The sequence below is a fragment of the Coturnix japonica genome, chromosome 19, assembly GCF_054131305.1.
Source record: "Coturnix japonica strain WE chromosome 19, WE-NBRP24, whole genome shotgun sequence".
NCBI lineage: Eukaryota > Metazoa > Chordata > Aves > Galliformes > Phasianidae > Coturnix > Coturnix japonica.
In genome coordinates, this window is record NC_140681.1 from 11,206,616 (window position 1) to 11,221,276 (window position 14,661).

General features: G+C 41.6%; 1 protein-coding gene across 13 annotated transcripts in view; it reads left to right on the forward strand.

Annotated features, from left to right (window-relative positions):
• The first annotated feature begins 2,025 nt into the window (after positions 1 to 2,025).
• RTEL1 (regulator of telomere elongation helicase 1) overlaps positions 2,026 to 14,661 on the forward strand; it is a 32,667-nt gene continuing 20,031 nt past the window's right edge. For 9 of the 13 annotated variants that reach the window (XR_014936010.1, XR_014936011.1, XR_014936012.1 and 6 more), the window contains exons 1-19: positions 2,026 to 2,077; positions 2,490 to 2,607; positions 2,922 to 3,120; positions 3,378 to 3,471; positions 4,092 to 4,173; positions 4,496 to 4,556; positions 4,816 to 4,891; positions 5,572 to 5,656; positions 6,146 to 6,211; positions 6,291 to 6,444; positions 7,102 to 7,140; positions 7,801 to 7,879; positions 8,309 to 8,406; positions 8,809 to 8,864; positions 10,074 to 10,148; positions 10,807 to 10,891; positions 11,956 to 12,088; positions 12,249 to 12,362; positions 14,412 to 14,452. Coding sequence is in view for 8 of the 13 variants with exons in the window: in XM_015881901.3 (XP_015737387.2) it covers positions 2,506 to 2,607; positions 2,922 to 3,120; positions 3,378 to 3,471; positions 4,092 to 4,173; positions 4,496 to 4,556; positions 4,816 to 4,891; positions 5,572 to 5,656; positions 6,146 to 6,211; positions 6,291 to 6,444; positions 7,102 to 7,140; positions 7,801 to 7,879; positions 8,309 to 8,406; positions 8,809 to 8,864; positions 10,074 to 10,148; positions 10,807 to 10,891; positions 11,956 to 12,088; positions 12,249 to 12,362; positions 14,412 to 14,452 (1,639 nt within the window). In the remaining 5 variants the exon portion in view is untranslated. Of the gene's footprint in view, positions 2,078 to 2,489; positions 2,608 to 2,921; positions 3,121 to 3,377; positions 3,472 to 4,091; positions 4,174 to 4,495; positions 4,557 to 4,815; positions 4,892 to 5,571; positions 5,657 to 6,145; positions 6,212 to 6,290; positions 6,445 to 7,101; positions 7,141 to 7,800; positions 7,880 to 8,308; positions 8,407 to 8,808; positions 8,865 to 10,073; positions 10,149 to 10,806; positions 10,892 to 11,955; positions 12,101 to 12,248; positions 12,458 to 14,411; positions 14,453 to 14,661 lie in introns of those variants that run through there. The other 4 variants (XM_085520469.1, XM_085520465.1, XM_085520468.1 and 1 more) reach the window with 4 other exon arrangements.

Sequence of the window (14,661 nt, forward strand, 5' to 3'; positions counted from 1 at the left end):
GAGGAAAACTCAGTTGGCTGCATGTCTTCCTGTCTTGGTTTATCATCTAATGAACACTAAGAGTGTGGAGTCTGGGCTGCCAAGTAACTGATCTGTTTTGTTCTTTAAAACCTTCCTTTTCTCTCTTTTTCCCCCTCTTCAAAGTTTTGCCTTGCAAGAATGAAGGGAGCCAGGAACCAGATGAAAGTCCAGGCACAAGACAACTTCTTGTGCTCCCTGTGTTCGTGTCACACCATCAAACAGATGTTCCAGCTTCAGTGAACCCCCACAATTCTTCAGCAACTTCAATGAGAAACAAATCCCTCCCTTGTGGGAGGTTTTGTGCTCTGATTTTAGAACACTCAGGTGCAGCAATGACAGACTCACCAATGCTGGCACTGCAGACTTGGTCAAGTAAGGTAAATGGTGCAGAGAACCAAACCTCCAGAAGGATGAGGAGCCCTCAGCCAGTGCTGACTCACACAGCCCGGACAACAGCAGGCTGCTGACTCACGCTCCTTTTTGGGTTTGGTAGCCTTCCAGCTCTTCTCTAAAAGTAACATTGCTTCAACCTAAATAACCCTAAAAATAATCTGATTTGACATAGTACTACTATTATCCTTCTTTAGTGTAGGAAAGTTATAAGAAATCATGACAGAAAACCACATATTTGTGATCATTTTTAAGCTTTATTCTCCATTATAAACATTTTACCTCTCACTCTTACGGTGCTTCACAGTTTTAATAAGTCATTTCTTTTGCAGCATAATAATAATCTTGCATGACGAGTATCGAGTTAGAGCTCTCTGGCATATTCAGAAACAAGAGCAAAATAAATTGCTACATTTTGTGTGGAGCACTGCAAAGCACAGAAGGAATAACCCTAATCTCTCCAGCCCACTAGCTGCAGTTAAAGACAGTTTACAAGCCAGTCAAGTTCAGCTCAAGGAGTTTAAAGACTGGCAAGCAAAATAGCCACACAAGTAACTCCCCTAACGGAACACAGCATATACCAGAAGTCTGAGATCAGCTCATACAACAGGGTCACACTGAAGGTCTGTAAAGTATTTGAACTAACATTACTCCTTGCTGTTTGCTTGGAGCTATTTGACAAGATACAGCAAACTAAACCACATCCTGTGCTGCATCTTCACAGCAACTGTCTAACAGTGTGGGATGCTGCAACAACACGGGGAGATGTATATGATTTTCTTCCTACCTTTCTCCTTGTGTAGGCAGGTAAAATATAGATTAGTGAAATTTGGGGATTCGGGTAAACTATACCTGCCTATTTATTACAAGAGCTGCATGGTTTGCTGGGATCTTACACAGAGTGATCCATGAGCACAGAGCAGCTCAGGGCTGGTTGTGGGCACATGAGGTTCGAGGGGCTGCAGGCTCTGGGCAGCTCCTGTGCACCAGGAGGATGAAGGCAGGCAGAGAACTGTGCTGAAGGGAAGCAAATGGAGAACAAAGGAGCAGCACATTCACCTTTAGCAAAAGTCACCTGTCAATATTCACTACTGAAGAAGCCAGAAGGCCCAACAAAATAAGAGACATCCCCTTATCTACCAGGCAGGGTGATTCCACAGCAAACCCGGTGCTGTGTGGCTGCTCTCTGCACAGGGCTCCAGGTATGCAGGGCACAAAGCAGCCCCATAGAGCAAGCACAGCCATCCCATCACCCCGAGCCTCTAAGGGGAGGAGATGCTCCAGCCATTACTGACACTGCAGGGGCACAGCCCAGGGGGGACAGGCTGACAAAAGGGGCTTCATGGCCCCTCCCAGGGCCTGAGCAGAGCAATGAAGCCCCCTCGGGCTCAAGCCCTGCTGTCCTTGAAGGCCAAACCACCACCATGGCTCAGCCCCTCCCAACCCACAGCTCCCGAGGCCTCTCTATTAGATCCCATAGAGAAGCGCAGCCCCCCCAGCCCCACTCGCTCGGCCCTGGTCCGGCTGGGCCGCACACAGCCCGCTAGGCCTCACTTCCTGCGCAAAGACGGAAGACTCGCATGGGCTTCCGACGGAAGTTACGCGCTGCGGGTTGGCGGAAGGACGCGTGATATAGGAGCGGGGATTCTGAACGGTGGAGCGGGAGGTGAGGTTCAATGGAGGCAGTAATGGCAGCGATACCGGACTGGGACTGGGACTGGGACTGGGACTGGGACTGGGACTGGGACTGGGACTGGGACTGGGACTGGGACTGGGACTGGGACTGGGACTGGGACTGGGACTGGGACTGGGACTGGGACTGGGACTGGGGCTGGGGGCTGGGGCTGGGACTGGGACTGGGACTGGGACTGGGACTGGGGCTGGGACTGGGACTGGGACTGGGGGCTGGGACTGGGGGCTGGGACTGGGGGCTGGGACTGGGGGCTGGGACTGGGGGCTGGGACGGGGGGCTGGGACGGGGGGCTGGGACGGGGGGCTGGGACGGGGGGCTGGGACGGTCTCCGAGTTCTTGTGGGTCTCTGGCTTGTACCGGCTTCTAACAGCTCGCTCCGTTATAGGAATAGGACAACAGCGATGCCCCGGATCACGCTGAGGGGCGTCACGGTGGATTTCCCATTCCAGCCCTATGAGTGTCAGGAGATCTACATGGCCAAAGTGCTCGAGTGTCTGCAGACGGTGAGACCACCCAGCACCCCCAACCTGCCACCCCCAACCTGCCACCCTGCAACACTGTTCCTTGGGAGAAAGAAATATCTCCTAACACCCAACCTGACCCCTCCTGGCACAACGTGAGGCCGTCAGCTCTCATCCTATTGCTGTTATATGGCAGCAGAGGCAGTTAGGGGGTCCTACAGGTCGTGCTTTTATAAAGCTTTTATATTGATGTGTATTTTTCTGTTGTGTGAGAAAGCGTAGCTCTGGGTATTTGTTCTACTGATCCTCCAAATTACTCATTCTCCCCCTATTCCTTTTATTTCTCTTCAATAAAGAAAGTAAATGGCATCCTAGAGAGCCCTACGGGTACAGGAAAGACCCTTTGCCTGCTCTGTTCCACTCTGGCCTGGAGAGAACACTTCAAAGATACCATCTCAGCCCGCAAAATTGCACAGCGTATGAATGGGGTCGAGCTCTTCCCTGACAGACCCATGTCCTCCTGGGGTAATGCTGCCACGGATGGCGATATCCCAAGTGAGTGCTTTGTTTTTCATACTCAGTGGGAGTGATGCATAATAAACACCTGCTTTTATTTCTGTACTTTTAATTTTCTTAGAGTATTAAAAGCGCGTTGAGCTCTCTTTATGACTGTGAGTAGTTGCATGACAGAATCTCTTGTCTCTACAAGGCAAATTGTTGCCATAGCATCAGCTGGGAAAGGAAACGAATAATATTGCATGTTCTTGTTGTGCTAATAGTGTTTTTCTGCTCTTTTTCCCTCTGTTTGACAGCGTACTACACAGACATTCCTAAAATCATTTATGCATCCAGAACTCACTCTCAGCTTACGCAGGTCATTAATGAATTAAAGAACACGGTCTACAGGTAAATATGATTTAGGATAGTGCTCCTATTTAAAGAAAAGGTGGAAGAAAATACTGTTTAGTTGCTGTCTGAATTTATGTCTGTATAAAATTATGAAGGTATAAAAAACTGATACTGAAATGTAGTTCTCTTAATGCGTGTGTGTACAATGTGGGGTTCTTTGTTGTCTTTTTCTCCTCCAGTTGTTGAATTTCCTGAATTCAGTCTGGTTTAGGTTCTTTATTTCACACATTTGCTTCCAAAATTCCTTGCATTAATTCTTGTCATGATCTGATGCATGTAAGAGTGACAGCCGCCTCTCGAGTAGCTTGCAGTAAGTGGCAGCCCCAGCTTATCTGGCTGATCTGTCATAACAAAACCCAGATTTTCTACTGCACAATGTAAGCTGCTACTCATTGCCTCCCACTGTTCCCAGGCAAATGTAGCACTATGAAGTGTATCTGTGGCTGTTGCAGACAGACTTAACTCATTGGTTATGATTCTGACCTGTGTTTTATGCTCATCTGTTTCTCATAAACCTCTCACATTTGAGGTATTAAACGCCACATAGGTGTGTTCAACTGTGTTCTTCTTTCTTGCTTCATCTTTTAACACCAGGTTTGTATATTCTGTTTGAACAGGCCAAAGATATCTGTTTTGGGTTCCAGAGAGCAGCTTTGCATCAATCCTGAAGTGAAACGACAGGAGAGCAACCACATGCAGGTGAGAACAGAGCCTTGAAAACACGTGTAACAAGAACATGCCAGGCTGGTTTTTGTGTTGACATAAAGTGTGTAATTCTTAAGCCTGACATTGTTTTATCGCTGGAGGCTGCAGTGAAAGATGCTCTTTTTTTTCCCATGCTTTTTGTGGAGCTTGCTATATCTGTCTTAGTGCAAGATTTAGTTTGGCATCTCCAGTAGCTTTTGAAGGAGGATGTGATTGTGTAGCATTAAGTGTCATTACGGATAATGGATAACTCTTTGTCTCTTAGCTCACTTCACAGTGCTTGACAAGCTGTGCTAAAAAGTACTATATTTTGCAGATCTATATGTGCCGAAAGAAAGTGATGGCTCGTGCTTGTCATTTTTATAACAATGTGGAAGGTGAGTTTGGCTGTGGAAATAAAGCCCCATTTGTTGGAGAGGGAGTTGCTAGGCAGGTAGGGAAGTTTGGAAGAGTAGGTAGAGTCTGTGTGTGCATTTGTATGTGGTATGTATATATATGCGTGTGCTGTGCTCTGCATTCATGTCTTTCAAGAACTAAATGTTAAGAAATGGATGTACGTGATGACCAGGGTAACAAGAAGTCCTTGTGGGGTGCCTTCACTTAAGCCTCTGGTTCTAATGTTATAACTGTTCACAGAAAAGTCTACAGAGAAAGGGCTGATGGACTCAATCATGGATATCGAAGACTTGGTTAAAAATGGAAGCAAGCACAGGTAGTTGTTCTCTGATTTTTACTCCTTCTCAGTTGTGAAAACTGTTCATCAGCTTGTAGTTCTTAATGCGTTGATATGACCTGGACATACACTAAAGTAGCAGAGCAATACTGAGAGCCAAGTGAAGTAGCCAGATACGTTGCAGAGACAACTTCTGATAAAACAGTGTGTGTACTCGAGCCTTAACTTCTACTGTCATTTTCATCACACAGCAGTCTTTTGCAATTCTTTCTTGTGCAAAGATAGTCAGATTAGATCACCAGTATTTTAATTCTTGCTTGAGTAAAGGCTTCCAATGTCATCTGATGTGACGAGCATTACAGTTTTGTTTCAAATTTAAGAGGATGATTTGACTGTTTTTTGAGGTTAAATAGCCCAGCATTTACTGCTTGCCTCCAGGTTTAAAAGTATAATGCAGCAACAAATAGCACTCTATCAATTTCCTTTTTCCTTTGTTCAGCTGAGCTGCGTGCATTGATAGGCATTAGTTTCTACACTTTACTACATGTTTTGCATGGATGGAGCTATTTGCCTGAAAAGCAAACATGACAGTTTCAATTCATTAGGAAAATTGATTAGAAACCACTGAGAGCATGAAACATAGTATGTGAATGATGAATGCACTCTTAATATTTCTGCTACTATTACTTTATAACCTGTGCTTATTCTTTTTTAAACAGAGCTTGTCCTTATTATCTCTCTCGGAGTCTGAAGCAGCAGGCAGATATTATTTTTATGCCTTACAACTATTTATTGGACGCAAAGGTAGCACATTTCTCTGTTTTTAAATACAATTTTCTTAATTTTATTTCAGGTTGCCCTTTTGTGGTTTTCACTATTTAGTTTTACTTTCCTACAGTTAGCAAAGCTTTTCTCTTTCGTTCATTTCTTTGAAGTCTTGCTCAAATTAGCTTTGCTGAATGTGATGTCTTTGATGTTTGATTACATTTCAGTAGCACACTTTGCAATAGTTCTGCACATGCTCTGAGAAACTTTTGTTTCTGCAGTGACCAGCAACCTGATTTTATTCATGAGCTGTAGTAGAAGCTGGCTTACATTCTATTGCTGCAAGAGGCAAAAAGACTAAGTGCTTTAATACATCTAACAAAAACCTCTGGCCACCTTAAGCAAGGAAGCATTGTGAAGTTAGGTGTCGTGGTGTTGCTGAGGATGTCTTCAGAGCATCAGAGGAATATTTTCTTCTATCAGTTGTAATCTCCATAAGTGTTCCCTAACTCTCTTCCTCATCTCTAGAGCCGACGAGCTCACAACATAGACCTGAAGGGGACTGTGATAATACTTGATGAAGCTCACAATGTGGTAGGTCTCTGCTCTGTTGCCATCTCTCAAACAACATGTTGTGCAGTCTGAGTAATGCTTCCATTCCTTGGTATTTTAGGAAAGATTGTGTGAAGAGTCATCTTCTTTTGACCTGACGGCCTATGATTTGGCTTCAGCAATTGATGTTATAAACTTAGTACTGGAAGAACAAGCCAAAGTAGTTCAACAGAATGAAGTAAATGCTGAATTCAACATGGAGAGCATCAGTTCAGGTGTGTTGGTGACCACAAACTGCTGTTTTACTGGAAAATATAACTAGAAAATAACTTTTTCTAATAGCTTCTGGAAAACCGACTCATTGGTAGGTAAGTGGTCATTAATAATGTCAGACAAACACAAAAACTTTGGCCAAACCAATGTGATGTAAAATTCCATGTGTACGGTAAGTGTTGAGTCACGGCCTGAGCCACTGATAGAGCACGTGGGGAACGGACCCAGTCAGCCCTGGGAGCACAGGTGGAGGCAGTTCAGCTGTAAGACTGGAAGGGTCTGGCTGCAGCTCTCTTAGACCTCATTTAAGGGCTGGCTGCACTGGGGAAGGATCTCTGGTTGGAGATCCCTCTTTTGTGGAGTTTTCCCTGAAATCTTAAATCTTCAGAGGTGGGTGATTGCTTTTTCTTTGTAAAACCTTTCCTTTGCTTTAGTCCCTTTGTCATTACACTTCCTGTGTCAGTGTTCTGTTGTGTCGATCTTTCTGATTGTTAGAGTCATGAATTGGAACAGTGAATGGAATACAGAGCATGTTTTTCTGATGTACGCAGTGCTGTGTGATGTCCACACTGATAAGTTCTGAAAAGGCTTGAAGAAACTAAGAATGAAATGAAGCAGATGTGAAAGATCCTCCTTAAAATCTTTCTTTTCTTCAACAGGGCTGAACATGGAACTTGAAGATATAGCAAAGATAAAGAGTAAGGTTCTTTTTGTTTTATTTTTGTTCTGTTGTTAGAAGTTGTTACTGTAACTGTTTCAAAAGGCTAATTGATTAGTAACTGGATAATCAGGTTCATCTAGTGTCACTGTTAACAACTGAGCAATCCTTGGAAATCTCTGTTTTTCAGAGGTTGTTGTTGAATATTTAGTTGCAGTTACTTCCCTGGAAGGTGAGACTTAGTAGGTAAATGGATCCCTTGTCTCTCTGCCAGAAGTTCCTTCACTTCATAATGTTTGCTGGCAACGTATTCGTTGCATCATTCTGCTGTAAGAAGGTGATGCTATGAAGCAATTGTGTCAAGGACTTGAGATGTCTGTTTGGAAAGCATTTCCAAGAACTTTCTCCATCTGTAGAGAAGAGTTCAATATTTAGTGAGCAGCTGTATTTTGTGAGTACCACAGACTTAATCCAAGAGCTGAGGTCATAGAATTTGCTAATGTTTAATTCAAATATTTAGAGATGACGTCTAGGAAATAGGCTTTAATCATTTTAGCTTGTTTTTGGATCAGGAAAGCAGCTAAGTTGTTGTCTTTGATGGTAGCTTCTGAATAAACTGCATTTGAAAAAGGGATTCAGATGACATACTGAGGTGAGTTTCTATGAACCGTAACTATTTTTCCTCCTGGTTCCCTCAAAGAAATTCTTCTTCAGCTAGAAAGTGCAATTGATGCAGTGGAGCTGCCACCAAATGACAGTGGAGTCACCAAAGATGGAAGGTAACTTTCTTCTCGTTAATGTGTTTGCATGTGAGAAGAATAAATTCTAAACCCAGGTTAAACTGAGTCTAGTGTGAGCTTTCTGCTTATGAAGGCACTTCTGTGTGCTCACGTAACAAGCCTGCAATGGAACAAAAAACATGTCACTGTGTAAAGGATTGATCAGTGACTGTTAGGGTTGGTAGTAATATTCTAGTTCCTGGAAATAGTGCTTATTCAATGCTGTAGCTTCCCTTGAATCGCCTTATGTCGCAATCATTATTTTTGATGGGATATATTTATTTATCCCTTACTTTTTTCTTCCTTACTGAGTTGAGAATGTTTTGCGACTGGACAGCGAAGCTGTTGCTGTTAAATAGTAATAGCAGCCGGTCCACGTGATTATTTACAGTGTTTACCCACTTGTGCTTTTTTATTTCTGAATTGCAGCTACATCTTTGAGCTGTTTGCAAAGGCCCAAATAACGTTCCAAACCAAGACCTCACTCCTGGAGTCACTAGAACAGATTTTACAGTTTCTTTCAGGCCGTAAGTCTGTAAATTTATCAGTCATTTCACTTGGACATTTTTCCCTGATGTAAGTAATTGGAAGTTTGAGCTGATTTGGGTGGAGTGGAAAAAGGCATCTTTGCATTTAACATTCAAAATCAACAAATCAGATCTGGAGGAGCGGTATCAATTTGTTGCTTGGCCCTCTGATGGGAAACATTGTCCATTCATGAACCAGAAATGAGTTTAAGAACCAGTGTTGTGTCAGAACCTGAGCATTTACTGCTGTGTGTACACACATGTGCACACGCAGAGGATTCTATTACAAAACCAGGAGGAATATGTGAGGAGGGCTTACTGAAATTCTACTGATGGTGTTTTTTGTGTGTTGAACTCTCACACAGTTTTCTATTGTAAGAGTAATTGTGTTGTTCTTTGTAGGCACTGGGATATTTATCAATACCTCTGGACTGCATAAACTCTCAGATATTATCCAGGTAAATATTTAACGCAGCTGCTACAGGTGCCTGAAATATGGAAGAGTTGGTTTAAAAAGTGTCCAGTGTAACTGGAGGGAATCACTTTTTTCCCCTTTTAATTGTACATATACATGTGCACTGATGGAAATATACAGGTTTAGAGGAGAAAGCTGCTGCCTAACGAAGTAGCCTGCTTTGATTTTTACCCTGGTTGTTATATTGTAGGTTTGATGTCGTGTTGTGGTGAGCTAGATTGAATTTTGTCTGGGTTTAGCCTCCACCAGGTGGAGCTGGGTTATTGAGCTGTGCACATTCAAGCATCAGTGTGTGGAAATGTGAGACCTCAAAAAAAGAGACAGGTTAAGGCAAAAGAAGCAAATAAAAGATCACTTTAACTGCATTATTATTTTTTTAAATTTAATGGTGAAGTCAGGAGATCTGTAGTAAAAAAAGGTATTTTTCCAGGAATTATGCTTCTGTTTTCTTCTTATTACTGGATAATGTCTTTCTTGTTAACTAGATGATGTTCCTGTGAGCTCAGAGAATTCATTTTAAATGTCTGAAGAAATTTTGTTTAGAAAAATCATCAGAATTTATAAATATTTGAGAAGCACAGCTGGGTTCATGAAAAGCTCTGTGTTTGCAACTGCATCCCTTTTAGTCATAAGACATCGAGGACAGGAAAGGGAAGGAAGCACGATTCTGTTCTGCACTTGTGTGGGGTTTTTAGAAGCTTCTTGTGTAAAATGTGGACGAACAAATGCAGTTACAACTCGATTTTTCTCTAGGCAGTGTGATAATTAGGGTAGGATCCCACAGTGTGATATTAGGGTAGGATACCACAGTTGGAATTCTCAGTTCCAAAAGTCCTTGCACACACGGTTGTGGCTCTCTGTGATCTCATGACCTTGCGGTGTGCTTGTATTCTTGAGCAACCAAGAGTCACGTACAGCGTGAATAGTAATACTGTCATTTGTATAATTTGAATATATAATTAGGTTCTGGCTTGTGTTGCTCAGAGCAATGAGGAAGACCAGTGGTTAGCAAGAATTGCTTGTAGAAAATGTGTTTGTTCAAAATTACCTTATTAAATAAAGGGAGCAGGGAGATGTATTTAAGATTATCTCTCCAGTGATTTTATTGGGAACACTTCTCATTGTAAAGGTATGTGAATTTCATTGATAACTGTTGTTTAATCTTTCCATGTTGTTCTATTGTTTCTTCTAGACGGTGTTTAATGTTGATCCTCCAGAAGGCACAACCAGTTTTGTGCCACCTCAGTCGATATCCAGATATTATAAGGTATGAAGTGCTTTCTGTTCTGTGTTTTTCCTAGGTAACATTGAATGTTTGTACTTACATATTCAAGACTGAGAAGGATGTGGATAGTAAAGCAGTCCGGGGTGTTGATTACAAGGGGGTTATGCAGGTTCTTCCAGGGAAGATAGTTAAATTGGGTCCCACGGAAAAAGGGGACCTATGCAGTAATTTATTGAGAAACTCAGAAACTCTCTCTCAAAAAAAAAAAAAAAAAAAAAAAAAAAGGTTTAAAATGTAATAAGGAAAGTGCAGAAAATGTGAATTATTGAAAATGTTGCAATTCTCGAAGTATTGTGTTCTCCTGGCAAACTGATGTTTCGTGTTACTCAGATTTTGTAATGCCATTTGGGAAGGGATTCTTTGTGAGGCGTAAGTGAAATTTCAGGGCCACCCATGAAATGCTGCCCATAAACTGACTGAAAATGGGTGGTTAAATTACTGTGCTTCTTTGCTCCTTGTTAGATACCACATGAAAAACTGGAAACGAAACATGAAAGGCAGATAGGAAGTTATACAGCTTTAGTATCACTATAAAATGCCATTAATTGTGCTCCTTATCATGAGCTAGCTGTTGGTAGGGATGAAGTGCAAATTCGTTTCTGCAACAGTCTCTGGGAGCCTTGCTCTTATTTTCCTTCAGGTACACATTCATCTGGATAACAGTAATCAGAAAAAGAAGAAGGAAAGGACAGATCTCTGGGATTCATCAGCTGCAAAAAAACAAGGTACAGAGCTCACATTCAGGTTCATGCAAAAGCTGGGCTGAAAACAACTCGTCTCCTCCCTTATTAAAGAGAGATGGATGCTTTTTATCTAAGCCTTCATAACAGAATTCTTCCTAAGGATCTTTGTAACTACCTTGCCTTGTAAATGTCTACTTAATTATTCATTTAAATGCTCTCAGGAATATAAGTGTTTGTTTGCAGAAGTCATTTTGTTAAGGATGGAAAGCAATGTTTTTCAAAGAATGCTTTCCCTCAATTTTGATGTTTTTTCACATAATGTCCCCATGAGTGTATTCCCTTTGCTGTTCTGAACAGCAGAACATGCTGTTTGTTACTCTGCATCTATTGTTTTCCTGGGACATTGCTCAGAGTATCGACTTACAGGAATAATTTTAAGTGGATTTTGTTAAGTGTGAAGGGAAAGGCTAGCAAAAACACTAGATTTATTGCATAATTTGGATGCTTGTGAATAAAAATAATATGAAGCAGTCACAACATTCTTCTGTGATGTCGCAAACACATATGGGTGTATCTGCTTCTGAAATAAAAGCTACTTGCACGTACCCATGTGACAGCCTAGCAATATATTGGGACTTGTACTATGTGTAAACATGGCAGAGGCCAGAGGTGACTGATGAGATCTTCAGTTTCTCTATAGATGTGTAGCATATTTTATGGAAATGCTGCAAACCTCTTAAGAATGATTATCTTCAGGGGATTTGGAAGAAATTATTTACTTGAGCATAATTGTCTACAACCTGTGATTGGTGAGGATAAGTGGCGTAGCCTGAGATAGCTGACGAGATTACTTCCAATCTAATCCTTTCCATGATTCTATGGTAATAGAATCTACTTCAAGGTATGAGTGAGCAATGACAAATTATGTTCTGAATAATCGTAATAAATTGGGAAGGGCCAAAGCAAGACACATGTGTGCCTGGGATTTTAGCTTCATGTGCCAAGATGTTTTAGTTCTGGAAGTTCAAATGCTGCCATGTGCTATTCATATCCTATTTTTCTCACAATACAGTGTGCCTCCCTTATTTTCTCTTTATTCGATACAGGAAAGACCTTAAGCTATTGGTGTTTCAGCCCTGGATATAGCATGCATGAGCTTGTTCGACAGGGAGTCAGAACAATTATCCTTACTAGTGGGACTCTCTCCCCTCTCTCATCGTTTACAATGGAAATGCAGATGTAAGTGCCTGGGTATGTGAACAGTGACGTTACTGAAAATTCAATGATTTTTTTTTTTAATTATTATTTTATCCCAGATCTAATTGAGTGTTCTGGACTGGTAGTTAGTAGAGAATCACAAAAGGATTGTGACTTCAGTCTCACTTTCATGTTTCTTCAGCCCTTTTCCTGTTCTCTTGGAGAACCCTCATGTTATTGATAAACGGCAGCTCTGGGTTGGAATAATTCCCAAAGGACCTGATGGAGCTGTGCTCAATTCTACTTATGAGAGAAGGTAATAACATTCTGTATGGAATTCTGCTTTGAAACCTTGAGTTATCACATCTTGGGTTCTGAAGAAATCAGTGGTCTCTGCAGTTCTTTTCATGGGTAAGCAATGTGTGAATAAACATGAATAACAATACCCTTTTAACCACTACTGCAGAAAGTTTAGAAGTAGACAGCTGGAAGGGAGCAAGGATCAGGGCACTGAGTGCAGTAACAGTCCTTAATGCCCCTGACTGGCCTCACATGGAAAATCCCCCACAGATCAGAAGTGAAGCCTTTTCATCTGAGAAGTGAGCTCAGGAGTTGCACTAATACAGGAAGTGTCTCCAGCTCTGTTATAACCACACCTGGCCATTGGCCCCATTGATCTGACCCTGACTTGCTGACTGAATCTGGACTCACAGTTGAACCTGACTGCTGTCTCTGACTCTTTTCCTACTTGCTTACACTGTTGGTATGGCAGGTCTCCTCCTTCGGATCATGCTCTGGTCCCACCTCCCTTCACATTACAGAGCAGTCTGCCAACACTAGCATAGAGCTTCATCCTCGGTTTACTGTGGACGCTCAATCGACTTGAAATGTGCCTGGCCTTTCTAACAAATATTTTTATGCTTAAGGCTATTCATCACAATTGGCCTCCCTTTCACCTCTACGTTGCCTTCTTAAGGAAAACATATCCAAATCTTTGTTTCTTTCTTTTCTTTGGTCTTTCATTATTTTTCTCCATCTTTCTGCTCCTTCTGCTTTTTCTGTAAGAGTAGTGTCAGCAAGGAATACTGAAGCAAAGTTCATTGTATACTGGCTTCTATTCCATAATAGGTTATTCTCATTGAGATCTCAGCATATCATTTAAAGAGGTATTTTCATGCTTTGTTGCACATTGAAGTTGTTTGCTTACAGTTCTCTGAGGTTACTGAAGAGTGCCAAGGCCTTTGTGCCACCATTGTGTTTTAGGTTCCAGTCCTTCTGTGGCTCTTTGAAACGAGGATGTCCTTATGTGTGATATATGTGTTCTTACATTTAATTTTCTTCCTTGTTGTTTATGTTGGCTCATTCTTAAGCCTCTTTCAGTTTAAGCATTATTCCTGTACCTCTAGCTGAGAATTACAGACTTTTGCCTTTTTGCTGGCCCAGCTTACGCTTGTTCAGCAATACAGAATGATCAAAAAATACATCTCAAAGAGATTTTACTTCACGAATGAGAAACATGCCAGATGTTCCACAGAACTTGAAGGGGGCTCAATGGTTCTAAATGATTTTGACAGAGAAGACAAAGAAGCCTGGAAAACCCTCAGATGGCGTTTCTTGTTTTCAGAGGCTTAGTTTCAGTGTATTTTGTTGAAGATAACATCGTTCAAGGAGAAAACGTTGGGGATTTCCCTGCCTCTGGCCTAAAACACCATTTTGAAGAAAGGGAATGCACAGTGTTCATTATGTTTTGACAACAGCTGTTTGGTGATACCAATATTTATAGCTCTTATAAATGTGGATTTATTTATTTTTTTTTCCTTGTGTATTTAAGTTTCCTGGGAAAATTAAGTATGAGAAACTACATGAAACTGAATAGAAAGAAGCATGAGGGCATGAGAGAACAGGTGACATGTAAGTCAGGGCTGGAAGAAACAGATAAATGCTGCTCACTGTAGAACAGTACTTTTTCAGTCTAATTAAATGATTCACTCTGCTTATATCTGCAGTAAACAATAACCATAGCGACAAAGTTCACTCCTTTTGCCCCCGCAGCTTCACCACACCTACTTTATCTGTAATTATTTTAAATTGTTGTAATGTCAGTCAGGCTTCACGAACTGATCTACAAACTTTTCTTGCAGAACTTGTGTTTCTAATATGTTAGTATTAATCATAAACTCATATGACTGCCAGCGATAAGATTTAGTAGCAATAGTATCACTTTGTCACAGTATTGCTTGGTGTGGGCGTTTGGGAGCAATACTGATGTGTGCTATTTTAGATCAATATCAGAGGAAGTCAAGACGCACGAGAAATGTACAGAAGAAAATAGAGTGAATGTTACCCAACTTTTTTTTCTTTGTAGATTTTCAGAGGACTATTTATCTTCCCTGGGGAAAACCATTGGTAAGTGAAGGGAACGGCTTTCAAGAACATGTTGCTGCACAGCATTTTTAGAGATCACTTGGAAGGTGTGTGAAATGTTAAAAGGGAGCCAACAATAAGACAGAGAAAGGCAAAAGATTGCACTGTGTATCTAAGTACTATCTGTTTCTTTCGTATGCTCCTGATAGCTCAAGCAGCTGGCTACTGTAGTTATGTATGAAAATCAGTTT